The sequence below is a fragment of the Microcaecilia unicolor genome, chromosome 1, assembly GCF_901765095.1.
Source record: "Microcaecilia unicolor chromosome 1, aMicUni1.1, whole genome shotgun sequence".
Taxonomy (NCBI): Eukaryota; Metazoa; Chordata; class Amphibia; order Gymnophiona; family Siphonopidae; genus Microcaecilia; species Microcaecilia unicolor.
Genome location: NC_044031.1, coordinates 272,420,894 through 272,438,662, shown reverse-complemented (window position 1 = coordinate 272,438,662; position 17,769 = coordinate 272,420,894). Strand labels below are relative to the sequence as shown.

Here is a 17,769-nt window from a genome sequence, read left to right as displayed (position 1 = left end):
ATTTTTAAACAATGTCCATGCTTGATTTAAACGCCTCACCTTTACAGCTGCTCATTTTAGCTTTTTCTAACCATGTTTTTCATTTTATTGAGTTGACTTTTGAAAGCTAAATGCTGCCAAACTGAATTTCCTTAGTGTCTTCACACCAGTTATTAACAAATTTGATCATGTTATGATCACTATGGCCCAGCAGACCCAACACCATTACCTCTGACACCAAATCAACCTTGGAAGACTTAATGGAAGCTTCAACCTTGGAAGACTTCCTTGAGCCTATAAGTGGATGAAGAGAGAAACATTGGGAGGTGGGGATAGTGCTGGGCAGACTTATACAGTCTGTGCCAGAGTCGGTGGTGGGAGGCGGGGCGGGTGGTTGGGAGGCGGGGATAGTGCTGGGCAGACTTATACGGTCTGTGCCCTGAAAAAGACAGGTACAAATCAAGGTAAGGTATACACAAAAAAATGGCACATGTGAGTTTATCTTGTTGGGCAGACTTGGTGGACCGTGCAGGTCTTTTTCTGCCTTCATCTACTATGTTACTATGTTACCAAATCCCGCATTCCACTAAAATAGCTATAGTTGTTGCTACCTTCTGAGGGTTCAAAATTTTTGATTCTTGTGTATTTGAAGCTCTTAAAGGGATGGGGTCTAAACATTTGATACATATACCATCTCATACTTTACGATCTAGCCAAGGCTTTTATTAGCTATGCCAACAGTGAAGTCATTCATACTGAGCAGAATTAGATACAGATCCTTTATCTAGATAATGCTTCAACTGTTGAATGGGCTACCTTTCGAATACAAGTCAAGGTTAGTTTCAGAATTAAAAAAAAATTTAAAAAGCCTTGTCTTGGTTTTTGGTCAGCTCTCTTAAGATCTGGTTTAAGTTGCCTTTTTGTGCTGGGTTCTGTGTGATAAAATGTTTGGGTGTTAGATCCTATGTAATAAAGATTTGATTATTAGTTTGTAAGCATATTTAGTCTATCTATTTACATTTATTTTAATTAGGTTTCAACTATAAGAGTTACAATAGTATTGTTTGGAAAAAGTTAAAAAAAATAATCATTAAACTGAATGAAACAAACCAACAAACTGTAGCCCACAATATAGAGACAGACAACAGTATGCCAAGAAAAAATTTAAAAAAGAAATAAGATCATTTCCACTTAGGAGGTGTGGCTACGATGGTGACTGAATAGGATTGCAGGATTTGGAGCTCCAGCTATCTGAAGAGATTTTCTTCTCTCTACTTTAGTCTTCTGGGGTTTTTTGATGCCTCATACAAAGAGGAAGGGGATGGTGTGGGCTGTCCCACTGCCAGCCATTCCATCATCCTTGATCCAGCCTGCATGTTCCCAACTTGAAGTCCAGGGTGAGGAGAGCCCGGCACTTTGGGGCATGATATTTCATTATCCCTTCTGGTAGCTGAAGCATCGCTTTGTCCAGCTGCAGCCATGTCTGAACAAGTGGCGACAGACTCGGAGGAAAGTCCTCAGTTTGAGCCCAGAAGCAGTAGGGTCAGATCCAGGAGGAAGCAGCTGTATTGGGAAGTGCAAGGACAGCCAAAGAGGTGGCTGCCCCCAAGACGTTGACGCTGGGACGATCTGGATGGCCGTTAAGAAACTGGATGGAACGGTTGAGAAAACCGGGCAAGATACTGCAATGCTTGTGAGTAAAATGGCGTATCCATATAAATGTGTTGTGAAGTACATTTTCTTTGTACTAGACCACCTAAGATCTGCTTTGGAACTTTTTGGTGGTAGGACGGCCTCTGTGATTACTCCCAAAATGATTAAAAAAAAAACAAACAAAAAACCTCAATGCATTCATTTTTCCATATGCAATATATGAAGACATGTATGCGTTGAGTTTTTAAATGTACTTATTTAACACATTTATACCCCACATTTTCCCCACTAGTAGTAGGCTCAATGTGGCTTACACAAGACTGTAGGGAAAACTACAGTGCATTAAAATACAATTAAACAATGTAATAGTAAAATAGTAAATGTTTACGTATCTTATAGACAACAAAGATAAGAGTGAGTAAGGAAGATAGGGTCCATGGATTTTGCTGTAATAAAAGAAGAGGTAAATTAGGTTGAGTCAGGAAAGTAGGCCTTCTTGAACAAGGTGGTCTTCAGTAATTTCCTGAAATTTAGATGATTCTGAGTTTATTTTAAGAATTTAGGTAGTGCATTCCAGAGCTGTGTTCCTATGAAGGAGAAACTGGATGCGTAGGTAGACTTGTATTTAAGACTGTTGCAGACTGGATAATGTAAGTTTAAGTAAGAACGGGAAAGACTGGAACTGTTTCTGGGTGGTAGGTCAATTAGATCTAACATGTATCCAGGAACTCACCATAAATAATCCTGTGAATCAGGGTGCAGAACTTGGAAGGCAATTCGTTCCTTAATGGGGAGCCAATTACTTTGAGAGTAATCACGAAGGCTGTCCTACCACCATATAGTACTGTTCCACTTCAGATGGATTTTAAGGACTTTTTCCATCATAAGGTAAGTCCTAAAAAATTGTTTTATTTTACAGTTATTTGCTGATTTTGAATATTTCATCATTGAGATTATGTTTACTTCATATGATACAGTATTACTGATTGATTTTATAAGATGACTTATGTGCGATGATGGGATGGTAGGTGGTCCTTTGTTGAGGGTACTTGGTTCTGAGTACACATCACTAACTTATCTACTATAATAAAACTCACCCTCAACGTTCTGAGGACACTGACGTCAGTGAAGCCAAGCCACTGACAACAGTTCCTTCAGGTTCGAAGGTTCGTGGTGGTGAAGCCACCAGGCCCCGCCCTCGCGTCAAACGTCATGACATCGAAGGCGGAGCAAACGTCGAGGGTGAGTTTTATTATCCTATTACACCTCACGCCCCTCCCACACTCTGCCCCCCTCCGCGTAACCTAACCGCCCCTGCCGCCCAGCTGAGCAGGACACTGCCGCCCTTCCGAAACTACCGCCCACTTCAGGACAATACCGCCGCCCCAACATTGCCGCCCTCCCGAACCTGCCGCCCAGCTGACCCGCTCTCCCACACTAACAACAACAACAAAAAAAAGAGAACAGACAGCTGACGTCTCTGCAGCCGCTCCTCCTCTCTCCTTACGTTGCTGCCCCTGGAGAAGACCCCGGAGGAGCGCACCGATATCAGAGGGGAGAGGAGCAGCAGCTGCACAGGTGCGTTTTACTTTAACAACTTTTTAAAAAATGTTTCTTTATGTTCCGGCTGCTGCTGCTGAACAGGAGAAGCAGCAGCAGCCACAGAGTTAGCATTTGCGGGTGCCGAGGGGGTTCATGTGGGCAGGGGGGGGAGGGGCGAGTGGGTCGGGTGATATCGCCAGGGGGGGGAAGGGGCTTGCAAATCGCGTGCCCACACCGAAAACCTGCAACAAAACCTATTTTAACCCCCTGACTTCACTACTATAGCCTACTCTGAAGCCAGCCTGCCACTGCTGCTAAATACGAAGATTCATTGGTACAGGCAACCCGCATCGACTCTATTGAAGGTAAACTATGCGGGGGGGGGGGGGGGGGGGGAGGGCAGACCCTAAGACCACAGAGGGGGGAAGGGGGTCCTCAAACCACAGAGAGAGGGGGGTCCTCAGAGCACAGAGAGCGGGGGTCCTCACACCACAGCGTAGGGGGTCCTCAGACCTGAGATGGGGAGAGCGAAGGACATTCACTGTCTCACACACACACACACACACACTCATTCTCACATAAACACACACTCTCTCACAGACACACTTGCACCCACTCTCACCGTCTCTCACACACACACACACTTGCACATTCACTCTCCCTCACGCACACCGTCACTGTCACAGACACTCTCTCAAACATACACACTCCGCCAAAAACCTTGCTAGCGCCCGTTTCATTTCAGCAAGAAACGGGCCTTTTTTTACTAGTTTAAATATATTCAATAATTTTCATAAAGTATCTGTTTGATTGGATCGCCTTGTTTGATTTTTGTTTCTATACACATATAGGGATCAGTTTTTTAGTTTTTGTTCCCCATTTTCGTCATTTTTTTGTCAATCAATATGCATGAGGTATGTTTGCATGCACTGCCTTAATTACATTCAGATCTCTCTCATACATACTCATTACGAGTTACTTGAAAACCACTCCTGTTTGCAGTCCTCACGGACTGACGTTGGACACCCCTGCTCTATAATGAATTGAAATCTCTGTGGCAGAGGACTCTGGTGTTAGAGAACAGCCAGCAAACTCAGGGGTCCTTTTATTAAGCTGCGGGGAAAAAGGGCCCTATGGAAGCAGCGGAAGCCATTTTTCCCGAATGGCAGGGCCCTTTTTACTACGGTGGATAAAAAGCCCTTAAAAAAAATGGCCATGTAGTAGGATTACACTTACCATGCGGCCATGCAGGGGAAGCACTTATCTCCACCTACTGAGGTGGTGGTAAAGGCTCCCACGGTAATCAGGCGAGTGGCAATGCCCGATTGCTGCAGGGTTAGCACCGCGCTATAAAATATAAACTTTTTACGTTGTGCCGGAAATGGCGCACACTCGAGGCTGAACTACCGCCAGCTGCCATGTTGGGCTAGTGGTAGTTCTGGGTTACTGTGTGGTAAGCCTGTGTTGGGCTTACCAACCCTTACCCGTCCCTGCGACACTTTGTTCTATACTTTGTATCATTTCTGTGATACATCGTACCATACTAAACCTAATCTAAGTAATTATGTCATCTCTTTGATACATTGGTTCCATCCCTGTATTATTTCTGTGATACTTTGTACCACACTTTGTAAGCTGCACTGAACCTGCTATTGAGCAGGAAAGAGCAGGGTATAAATGCCACAAATAAATAAATAAATACATTTGTAAAAGGGCCCCTCAGATCAGAAGTCTTCTGCACAAGATCAGAGGGTCTAATGAGACTAATAACAACTACTCTAGCAACAGAGTCCTTTACCATTTCTGCTTTTGGAACACAAAATTGAAATAAAAAATAATGATATATAATTTCTAGCCATCTTTCAATTTTTTTTTTGGTTGCCATACGGATGCCAAGTCTCTGAGCAGAAGTTTAACACAAATGTTCTATTTCCTACACACACATATCAATCATAAAACAACTTCTACCTATATCTGACCTTTGTTTTGTTAGCCTTATTCACGTCCCGCTCCAATAGCTGCTGCACAAGATCTGAGTTGGCTTCTCCATCCTTCATTCTGTGATAAATTAGTCGGGGTTTTGCTTCAGTGTTTTTAAAGAAAGCTTCCTCGCAGTCCTCCACCAAACAGCTAAATCAGAAATCAGAATTCTTCTGTTATATTTAGATTGTCTTAAAAAAATAATATTATTGTTATAATAGTTGGTCCCCCCTCTGCTAACACCATGCAACAACATTACCCTCACTGCCCATACCTCCTTGAAATAATCCAGCTACTTAAAACGTTCAGTGTTGAGCAATTTGACCTTAGAACACAACAAGAAATTGTAAAAGCAGACCATCTCTTCCAGAAAGAACTTTATGCATCAGTAAGTCCCAGGACTAGTTAAGGATGGAGAATATCTCCATCTTTCATTGTATTTGAATGTCTTTTGCCATATAAGACAATGATTCCAATACCTAAACTCTTATACTTGTTGATACTACGCTCCTATCAGGGCAAGGAGTATTTTAAACAAGTTTGGGAAAATATACTGGAGTCAAATTAACAATTCTGATTAGTCAGATATTTTATTTATGTTTATAGTTTGCTCTAAAATCTAGTATCACAATAAAACATAAATGAAAAATTCAAATACAAAATGAAGATACAGACAGACAAAATTACGTAGCTAAAAACCAGTAGGATGGAATCACTATAAACTATCTGCAAAATCCTGGCACCCCAAAATAGTTGACAAAAAGAAGAGCCCCAGCTAAGGAAATACACACCCCAAATTCCTCCTGAAATACAAATGTTAATCTAGTATTTGGATTAGCTGCCCAAGAGAAAGCCTAGTAAACAGATGTGTTTTCAGCTGTTTTCTAAAGTTCTTAATATCTATTATGTCCTTAGATGTTGTGGTAAATGGTTCAACTCTATTGGATCTGCAAAGGAAAATGTGCATGCCTTAGTTTCTTCAAAGTGGACCTTCCTCGGAGATGGAATAGATAGAAGGAGTATAAATTTTGTGGATGCAATATAGTGGTGAGCACCATAAAAGAGAGTCTTACAAATAAGGAACAATATTTTAAACATCACACAGAACCTAACTGGAAGCCAATGAAGTGTAGTGAGCTGCAGTGTAATATGTTGGTAGTGTGAAGTAACTGTCACCAGTCGAGCAAAACATAAATAGAAGCAAAGATCCACATCCAAGGGGAACATGAAAAAAAAAAAACCCAACAGATCACGGTACCAAGAAGGATAAAAGATCTTTATTGAACCATAAATCAGATACTTGACATGGAGCACAATTTGGTACGATGGTCTTTTTAAAGGCAAGATCAATCATGAACTGTGAGGAATGTTCTATCCCTACGACCATAATACATACACCAAAGAGTAGGGTAGGTAGGCTCTTTTAAATGACAAGAGCAATGCAATGATTCTGTACGTGATATTCTAATAAAATATCACGTACAGAATCATAGAGTTGCTCTTGTGCAATTTGGAAAAGCCTACCTACTCTCCTCTTTTGTCTGTGGGTCTTTTTAAAGGCTATATATTGCTATACAAGAATTCTCTTTGGCATTTCTTTGGAAAAAACTATTCCCATTTGGTAGTTTATGAAGAAACTGCTATCATTTGGTGTATTTACTATGCATTACTGTTACAAAACTGTTTTATTTTGATAAAGACATTTCAAAACAAGGCCATCCTGATTTAGCGTTCAATAAAGACCTTTTATGCTTCATTTGTTCCTGGATCTGCTGTTTTTCTGTGTACCAGTTCAGTATGACCAACAGGAGAGAGATCCGGAAACAGCCCAAAAAGTCACAACCCACAGCTGTTCAAAAATGCCCGCAGGCAATTTATTAAAGCCGCCCAATTCCGCGGGAAAACTGTCGAGTTGGCAATCCTGGCTATGAAACACAGTATCCTATAAAGCACAGCTCATAAGAACTGTCTCTCACCACCTGCTGATGGATGGGCATAACCCATACTTGGTGACAAAATGGAAGAAAAGATTAAAGACCTCCTTTATTTGCACAAGCCTTTGGTCTTGACAACAGACAATAAATAGTATTACTGCATGTGCTAAGTAGTGGAGCTTTTTTATAGCAAGGATTTCAATGTTTTTTTTTAATATATTATTTCTGTTTTTACAATTTATATATTGTTGATCTATTCTTTTGCATGATATTTTGTGAACTACGCAGATATTTTAATGGGTGGTTTATAAAATTATTAAACAAAACATTGCCACCTGATTGCATATGCTAACTATAAAGAAGACATACAAATTACTTATTGCTTGCCCTTTCCACATTACATATTCAGGTACTCGAGTTGTTTCCCTGCCCAAGGTCTCAAAAGAATAAGAGAAGGAAGATTTGAACTCTGGCTTCCCTGGTTCACAATCTGCTTCTCTATTTGCTAAGCTACCCCTTCACTCCACTCCACATGATTGACACAGGGAAGCCTTTTTGTCTTTGTTCATATATCTTGTGTCCTCCAAAGGCCAAGAAGAGTTCCTTACCCAATGTGGTGAACATATGAAGAAAGAGGTTGGAATGTTCGATTCTAATGAAATTAAGTTTCACTGCAGTTTTCTCATTTTGAGATAAACAAAAGGGACTATATGCATTTTGGATGCCATATTGGCCCGGCATTTCCAAGTAGTTTCTGCCTACAACTAGTGTGGACCATTTTATTATCTGAATAGGATGGACAAGTAATGGAAGAAAAGCTTTTCTTGAGCTGTGCCCAGAAGTACTATAGTGAAGGAAAATCTTTGGATAGGCAGGATGGTGGACTTGTTGAAATTAATGAAGAATTCCAAGAAATGAAGTAGGGTTAAAGCCTCATCTGTTTGATGATCCAGGGACACAGCTGCTAGAAACCAATTGTTGAGATATGGAAAAACCAGTAAACGTCAGTGCACGCAGGTGCTACCTCCGCAAAGCATCTGTTGAACACTCTATGGGCTGAAGAAACATCAAAAGAAAGGTCATCACATTGAAAATGGTAGGCCAGTAGGGTGAAACAAAGATATTAGCTGTAAATGGGATGGATAAGGACGAGTGTGAGCATCCTAGGATCAAGCAAACACAGCCACTTCCCTTTGTTTAAATAGAGGGAAATGGTGGGTAGAGTGCTTATCTTGAAATTTCCTTACAGGAGAAAAAAAAATGTTGCTGTCTCTGAGGTTCAGAATGGCTTGCAGTCCTCCTGCTATCAACTTCTTCAGGATGAGAAAGTATCTGGAATAGAACCCTTGATTCTTTTCTTGAGGAGAAACTGGTTCTATTGTATTTAGTCCAATAGCCTTCTTGGAGGATGAGGGAAATCTCAGACAATATCCTTATTTGATGATGCTGATCAACAAAGAATCTGTTATTTTCCTCCATTTTTTAAAAATATTTTTATTCAATAACAGAAAAAGAGCAACTCATCAGTAGTAAACACATATATTTCTAACAATTAACTCTACTCCCCCCCCCCCCAAACCACCCAACTCTCCCCCTTTCCCTCCCCTTCCAAAAATCTCAAGGTCCCACAGGCCTGGTGTACTCTTACCAAAGCCTGGGTAATAGCACCGTTAAAGGGGAGATACATGCTCTGTGTGGCATGATACTCTAAAGTGGCTCCCAAATCTGTTGCACCTTGCAGGAAGAGTCCATACCGTTTTGTAGTGCTCCAAAATCATAACAGCATATAATGCATTAAGCCACTTTGTTACATTAGGTGGTACATTACTCAACTATTGAGTTAAAATTATCCTCCGTGCCACTAAAAACATACAACATTCATTTGTTCTTGGATGGCTTAGGAGCAGGACCTGCGTAATGATCAAAGAGACAAAATCTGTGGATCCAATGGGAGATGAAATCTAAAAACCTGAAAAACCTTATCAGACACTGCACTCCAAAAATCTTGTATTACCGGACAAGACCAAAACATGAGGCCTAGAGAAGCCAACTCTGCAGCACATTTAAGACATTTGCTATTTGGGATGATTCCCATCTGAAATGCCCTTTTTGGGGGATATATGCACCCTATAAAAGAACTATGAATCGCAGATGACAAACTAATCTCCTGAACACATCCTCAATGATATGTACTCCCAGATTCTAAGACCAAGCCTCTGCCCACCTCTGGAAACTCAAGGGAGGGAGATCTGCTCTTAGAACCTTGAAATGAAAAAAAAAAAAAAAAAAAAAAAAAAAAACTCTAGGGGGTTTATTCCCACCCAGTAGGAGAACTTTCTTAACTTGCTCAGTCATGTCTTCTCTTAAGGATCTACAGGGTAAAGAGGTAACAATGCCTCATTTGCAAATAAGCCAAATAATGGGTTCTGGGTAGCTAATACTGGTCTCGGAGGTGGTCCTGACCTTGTCAATACAATGCCTTAACATCAAGATACTTGTCCCAGCCCATGTTTGGAACATTTTACTTGTCATTCCCACGGGAAAGTCCAAATCACCTCACAGAGGTAACCAGGGTGCGACTCTTATCTATATTTTTACATTTATAAAGCCAGGACCATACTCTTTGGAGTGGGGCAACTAAACAACTAGATTTGACATATTTGGACAACTGTTTCGGTGATATATGTAAAACACAACTAGAGGTTATAGGAGATCAGAGTGTAGCAATCAGTTACCTGGTGAAGATGACAGCCTTTACAATAAAGATCTACCTCTGAGTTAAACAGAATCACTACCTGACATCTGAAAAAAATATTAAATTTTGTCTACCTTAATCCACTGTGTGGCTCTGGTTTATCCTGGCTCCAGGGCCCGCCCCTGTTCACATTACCTCATGCACCTTGAGTCTTCATTTGTGACTCACTATGGTTTTCCCATAGGTTATAACCCCTAGTTATTGAGCCAGCTATAACATCAACAGGATACAGTCAATGACCACAAATCATGGCTACGTCTGGAAGCTTGCATACATGAATTTTGAGTCTGGCCACTAGGCATCACTACTAGATGATGGCTGAGATTCCCTCCTCCAAGGAGCTGCATACATCACCTTTGTATCATCCCCAGCCCTGGCCAACCTAGGGTACACAGAAGCCAGGCCCAACAACTGAACCACAAGGCCTTATGTTTTCTGTTTCACTCATGAAAGTACTCATAACGTCTTTTGCCAATTTGTTTTTCTTAAGCAGCATACTTAAAAAAAAAAAAAAAAAGATTTCAGGATTGTCTTTTCTATTTACAGCAATATTTCTTTTAGCTTTAGTCTACCTGATTACTCTTGTATGCCCTTTTATAAATGTTCTGTAGTTTAGTAAAGCTCAGTGACTAAAATAAGATCCCCTTACACTCCTAAGCTGTCATTAATCTTAATTTTGCAGTTCTATCTGTCATGCATTTGAAATCTGAAAGCCAGTACCATTCTACTGGAAAAGGTACTAGGCTCTGTACTATCATGTGGAGGGACTTGGATTTGATTCCTAGATTAGGTCTGCTACAAATACTATGGTGACAGTTCTTGCAAGCCATGTTTATGGGCAATGAGAGGGAGTCATAGACATTGTGCAATGGTGATACCCAGCAGCCAGCTTTAGGGGTCATGATTAAAGGAATTTCAGCAGGAGCCCTGGGGCATGGCCCTCAGCTCAGGACCATTGCTGCAATGGCTGGACCAAATGTAAGCTGGAGAAGAAACAAATCCCTGGGTAGTTGTAATTACAAGCTCAGATGGAGCCAGCTCCTAGCATTGGTCAGCCCTGGTTCCAACTGAGCTGAAAACCCAAAGCAGCAGGAAGAAAATGCAGGATTAACAAAAGTGCCAAAGTGTAAGGTTTGTTTCGTTTGTATTAGTATGCCCTAATCTCTGTTTATATGTCCCTGCCTGATCACAATGCTAATGGGATACAAAAGAAAGACTTTATAATATGCTGCTACTCCTCTTCCTCCCCCACCCACCCCAGTCTGGTAAAATGAATGAGAATGTGCAATCAGAATCCCAACACTAGGCCCTTCTTTAGGACACAGATTTCTGTTCTAAACAGGAAGCGACACTGCAAGAATTATGAAAGTACATGGTGTCACAGTTCCCATGCTGCCACATTACTGAGGTTGTATCCTTGACTGCTGCAGCCCAGGAAAGAGGGTGAAAAGGAAGAAGGATAAAGAGTGCTGAAGCTTATCAAGGGAGAGACTGGGTAGGAAGAATGGGGGACGGGGAGGGTATCAGTGAGGCAGAAAGTCTGCAGGGCAACAGACAGAAACAGAGGCTGTGGCAGGAAAGGGGACTCCCAGCACCAGAGATAGTGCCTGCCCTTCCCTGTATGGAAACATTGGATAGGAGGGTGAGCAAAGAATTAGCTACAGTCGGCTGAAAATCTCTTTTTTTAAAAATTGCTCCCCATTGGCAGACCTGATTTCTTGCCCTTATTTCATACAGCTGCTACGCTCTCCTGATCTCCGACATATTACCAGGGAAACTGGTCTCTCCCAATGTATCAAAAACCTGCATACAGTAAAGGCTTTTCATAAATAAAACAGTTAACCCAAAGAAAGATACATGCAGTAACTACAAAATGACGAGCCTATGTTAAAACTAGTGAGTGTCATAGCTTTTAAAACTTACCTGGGCAAAGATATATTGATGAATAAAATAACCAAGGAACTTTTTTCAATTTCCCATTTCCGAACAGACTCATAATGGTTTCTATCCTCCAATGGGAAATGAACAGTCTGAAAGAAGTAACCCATCGCTTCGCACATTATTTGAAGCTTCGGAGAGTAATTCTGAAAGCAAAGTACATATAGTCAGAAGGTACTTTCCCATAAAGTTGAATTGCTTTTATGGCCACTTCATTTTCAGTTGGCTGAGGAACACTGGATTGTATGCTACAATATTGCACCAGAGTCTCTTAACATTTGAAAGTATAAGCATAAAATACGTTTGAGGGTCCTTGTGTGAAGTTCAGATAGAGTAATTTAGTGACCCACCAAGGTCAGAAGAACATGGACAATCTAGCAACATACCTCTAAAAGTGGATCTTTCTCATACTCGTCTAGAACACAAACCACATTTTAAAAAAAACCCCAGACATTTCACTTGCTCTAGTGTGATCTATTAGAAGAACCATGCATAGTTGATAATTTACACCCCATTACCACTTGTGTGAGCACTGGCATCTACAAAATGATCACTACTGATGTAAGCTGGTATGATGAAGCCCTTGAAACTATCAGATTCCCCATCTCAACCTTATACTTACAGTTTTGCTCTGCATTCCCTGCTCCTTTCCCCTTCTACCTTCCCCACTCTTGAAAAAGCATGCAGGCCCTGCAGAGGAGAACCAGGAGGAACATTACACTGTTCATGGAACTATAGATCAGTGCATATTCACAGTCCCCCACCCCTCCTCCCATGACTTCCCTTTCAAACATAGGAGGAGGACCAGGTCTGTAGTACAGAGTATGAGCAAGATTCTTAGCAGTACCTGTATATCTCACATTGATAAGACTAAGAATATAGGAGTTGCCCTACTGGGGTCAGACCAAGGATTCATCTAGCCCAGTATCCTGCTTCCAACAGTGGTCAGTTTGGGTCACAAGTACCTAGCAGAATCCCAAAAGGTAGCAAGATTCCACGCTACTTAACCTCAGGGATTACAATCTTTGAGCTTGACAATGGTTTTCCTTAAGGGTTGTAAGGTGGCAACAAGATAAGTAAACCAATAAATATACGATTGTATTTATTCATCATTCTCGTGTGGCATTCCAAAACACCACTTTTGACTATCACATAAACCGTCTCTGTTCAAACACACAATACAATGAGGTAGATATTCAGATCACCCATCATCAGGCAAACTCACTCGCATAGCTTTTTACCCAAACTACTCAAATAGTTTTGCTTTGATTATTACAAAAAGCCAACAGAAATGTGGGCCTGTTTTTTTGTTAGGTACATTAAGGAAATACTATGCATGCAGTTTTGACTATTTAAAACTACGTATTTGCCTCCCCTAATTTATATCTCCTCCAGAAATACTCTAAAACCTCTCTAGTAAAAGCATACATGCTGACATACACATGCACTTTTATCTGTTTATGGAGTGGACATAAATCAATGCAATGTTATTTTCCTGCCAAGCTGGAGCTGTACTGCTGCCCTAGACAGATGCTTAGTCTGCCTAGTGGTGGGGCTGACCCTACAGACCAATAACTTATCTACTTACAATCTAAAAGCTGTTCACTACAATAGATGCCACCAGAATATATGATCATATAGGGCAGCCATTCCCAACCCAGTCCTGGGGGTAAACCTAGTCCAATCAGGTTTTCAGGATATCCACAATGAATATGCATGAGTTAAGATTTGCATGCACTGTCTCAGTTCCATGCAAATCTAACTCATGAATATTCATTATGGATATTCTGTAAACCCGATGGGACTAGGTGTGCCCCGAGGACTGGGTTGGGAATGGCTGATATAGGGGCTGATATTCAGCAGCACCTACCTAGCCACTAGTTTTCAGCAACAAGATCCAGATAATGCCATTCAAAATCTTCACTGGATAGCATCAGGGAGCCAGAAGTTAACTAGGTACTGCTGATATTCAGTAACAGTATCCAGATAACTATCCGAACAGGATAGCAAAATGGTGCTGAATATCAATGGTACTCGAATATTTTCCGGCGGCTGCATTATACCCACTTATTCAATGCCGGTATCCAGGTAGGGGCCCAGTGCTGAGTATCCAGGTATACACTGAAATGCTACAGTCAATGCTGACCATGGTGGTTAAACATCAAGGAGGATAAATTCCATTTCAATATGTAGGTTTTTTAAACTTATTTTATTTGTTACATTTGTATCCCACATTTTCCCACCTTTTTGCAGGCTCAATGTGGCTTACATATTACCGGCGTTAGCCGATTCCGGTCTGAACAAATACATGGTTTGAATGAATACAAAGTGATATTGTGGTAGAATGAGGTACATGTATGGTATGTACAATTGGAGGAACTTAGAGAGGGGGAGGGGAGAAAGAGTCAGGTAATGTCCATTACGGTCTTTGGTTACATTGTGTCACAAGTGTCCAGGTATTTTATGTTGGGTCGGTGGGGTATGCTCTTCTGAACAGTTCTGTCTTTAGTGCTTTCCGGAAATTTAGGTGGTCGAGTGTAGTTTTTACTGCTTTTGGCAGTGCATGCCACAGTTGTGCACTTAAGTAGGAAAAGCTGGTTGCATAGGTGGATTTTAGTATAGCATGAAGTATAAAGATGGACAGTTCATCATTTCTTACATCAAGATTCAGCAAGGAATAGTTCAAGGAGATTCCGAGGGGCATAATCGAATGCAAACACCCATGTGTAAAAACGACCATCACCGAGAACGGGTCCGTGAAGGGGCGGGCCGAACCGTATTTTCGAAAAAGATGGACGTTTATCTTTAGTTTTGAAAATATGGTTTGTGCCGGCCAAATGCATTGGATGTGGGCATTTTTTGAGCTGGGTGTTTTCGTTTTTCAGCGATAATCGAAATCGCTGCTGGCCATCTCAAAAACGGACCAAATCCAAGGCATTTGGTCGTGGGAGGGGCCAGCATTCGTAGTGCACTGGTCCCCCTGAGATGCCTCTATGCCAGCATCAAGTATCATACCTAGCTCCATGACAGCAGTATGCAGGTCCCCGGAGCAATTTTAGTTTAGTTGGTGCTGCGCGGGACCCATACAGAGAGCAAAAATCGGAAGAAAAAAAAACATGCAAGTGCTGTCAGGGACGTCCAAATTAAAACAATAGTAATAGGGGGATTCGAACCAGCCACCTTCTGATTACAAGACCTGTGCTCTAACCACTGCACCACTTATTCAGTTGTTTAGACACCTTTCCCTTTCCATTAAGTTCCTCCAAGTTTCTGTCAGCCAATCACAGCTCGTTTAGCTGACACCTCAGACTCCAAGACTCCCCATCCAGGAACCATGCATGGATCAAAATGTTACATAAGAATGATTTAGGAGAGACAAACTAAAACTTAAGGATGGGAGATTGATAGCTGCAGCACAGGACAGTGGATTATGGACAAAATGGTTCACAACAAAGAGAGAAAAAAATGGTAAACAGATAAATATAGATTCAGAAAAAAGGGCGGGAAATAGTTATCTTGTAACTGGTTGCAAGGTTCTGATGGGAGAATATTTCTATACAGAAAGGCACAATAATATGGCACATCTCATCCACTAGAAACTTTGCAAACAGTATAATATATGAAAAACAAAAATGAGCACGCTATATTGCCTTTTTATCTCTCCATGGTGCAACCGCACCTTGAACACTGTGTACAATTCTGTTTACCGCATCTCAAAAAAAAAGATATAGTGGAATTAGAAAAAAAGTTACAGAGAAGGGCGACGAAATGATAAAGGGGATGTGACGACTTCCCTATGAGGGAAGGCTGAAGTGGCTAGGGCTCTTCAGCTTGGAGAAAAGACATGATAGAGGTCTATAAAATAATGAGTGGAGTGGAATGGGTAGACGTGCATCGCTTGTTTACTCTTTCCAAAAATACTAGGACTAGGGGGCATGCAGTGAAGCTGCAAAGTAGTAAATTTAAAACAAATCAGAGAAAATATTTCTTCACTCAACATGTAATTAAACTGTGGAATTCACTACCATAGAATGTGGTAAAAGCAATTAACTTAGCGGGGTTTAAAAAAGGTTTGGATAACTTCCTAAAAGAACAGTCCATAACCCATTATTAAGATGTACTTGGGGAAAATCCACTGCTTATTTCTAGGATAAGCAGCATAAAATGTATTGTGCTGCTAAGGTCTGTAAGTGAGAAATGGATTAAGCGCTTATTTGGATCCTGAGTGGATGTGAACATCTTTGATTTATGTGAGAAGACTTCTTGGGATATATATATATTATCCCCAGGATCAAGATCAAAATTGGGTGGCGAGGATAGTGGTGGGCAGACTTATACGGTCTGTGCCAGATCCGGTGGTGGGATGCAGGACTGGTGGTTGGGAGGCAGGGAATAGTGCTGGGCAGACTTATACGGTCTGTGCCAGAGCTGGTGATGGGAGGAGGGGATAGTGCTGGGCAGACTTATAGGGTCTGTGCCCTGAAAAAGACAGGTACAAATCAAGGTAAGGTATACACATGAGTTCATCTTGTTGGGCAGACTGGATGGACCGTGCAGGTCTTTTTCTGCCGTCATCTACTATGTTACTATATTATAGCCTCATATTGGTGGTATTGCATAGCTAACCAGGCATGTAGGACCATATAAAAGGCAGTTCCAACTTTGCCCGATTAACTATGCAGGTACGGCACTGAACATTGACCGTATCCACATAACTTCTGGCACCGTCAATGACCTGGATATTCACAGCCAGTGCTTGGATATGGCCCAGCACTGAATATCTGGGTCTAATTTAGCTGATGGCATCAACATTTAGAGAAAGCTGACCAATACAGAATGAATACTGACTCAAATTTTTAACCATAGTTTATGGGATGGGCAGAGATTTTTTTTTTTTTTTTTGGAATGAGAAATGCCTAAGTGAAAGGCTGAAACACATTGTGTGAGTGGTCACGCACAAGCTACAGCCTTGAAGAAATCTCTTTCTCCTGCCCTTCAAAACCCACAAGGAAGAGATAAGGAGAGGTCTCCCCATCCAAGACTGGTAGTCTCAGGAGCTGCAACATATAACTCAACATAACATTTACCGCAGAAATGGCAATTTTAATGAAAACTGTACCAATCATCAAAAATGGCACAAATCTCACATTTTAGGCAAGACATCAAGAATTAGATAAATATCATATATTGTGACACAGTAACAGTCACTTCAATGATCCAAAAGTCCAGCCAAAATTAAGTGTTTGGACCATCAAACTTTCAATTCCATTTTAACAAATCTATGTGAAAGGAAACTATATACATCAGTTGTGGCAAACAAGGAATGGCAAGAAGGTATCTATAAAGGGACAATTAATATACCTAAGAAATTATTTACCAAAACAAGAAAAAAATCCATAAAAAATTGAGATTTATGATGTAGAAACCAGAGTCTTTCACACTTGAAATTCCTGTACTGGTGAGTGTCCATTACAGGTATCCAGCAAACAGAGAAGCATTCAAAGTAGGTTTCAAGGGGTAAACTAAGAATAAGACAGCTTGAAACACAACCACACCCTCAAATTTTAGTTAGGCAAGCTCTACCTACATAAGAATAGGCATACTGGGTCACACCAATGGTTCATTTAGCCCTGTATCATGTTTTCAACAGTGACCAACCCAAATAGTAGCAACATTCCAAGCTACCAATCCTGGGGCAAGCAGTGGGTTCCCTATGTCTGTCTCAATAGCACACTATGGACTTTTCCTCTAGGAACTTGTCCCAACCTTTTATAAACCCAGATAATTTAACCGCTGTTACTACATCCTCCAGCAAAGAGTTCCAGAGCTTAACTATTCTTTGAGTGAAAAAAATAATTCCTCCTAATTGTTTTGAAAGTATTTCCATATACAGTGGTGGAAATAAGTATTTGATCCCTTGCTGATTTTGTAAGTTTGCCCACTGACAAAGACATGAGCAGCCCATAATTGAAGGGTAGGTTATTGGTA

The 17,769-nt window shown here is 41.1% G+C and overlaps 1 protein-coding gene across 1 annotated transcript in view; it reads right to left on the bottom strand.

Moving 5' to 3' along the window:
• LOC115472384 (nephrocystin-3-like) overlaps window positions 1-17,769 on the bottom strand; it is a 228,543-nt gene that overhangs the window by 182,991 nt on the left and 27,783 nt on the right. The window contains exons 7-8 of the mRNA XM_030206641.1: window positions 11,767-11,927; window positions 5,154-5,304 (exon numbers count right to left, since the gene is read on the bottom strand). Of these exons, the coding sequence (XP_030062501.1) occupies window positions 5,154-5,304; window positions 11,767-11,927 (312 nt within the window). The remainder of the gene's footprint in view (window positions 1-5,153; window positions 5,305-11,766; window positions 11,928-17,769) is intronic.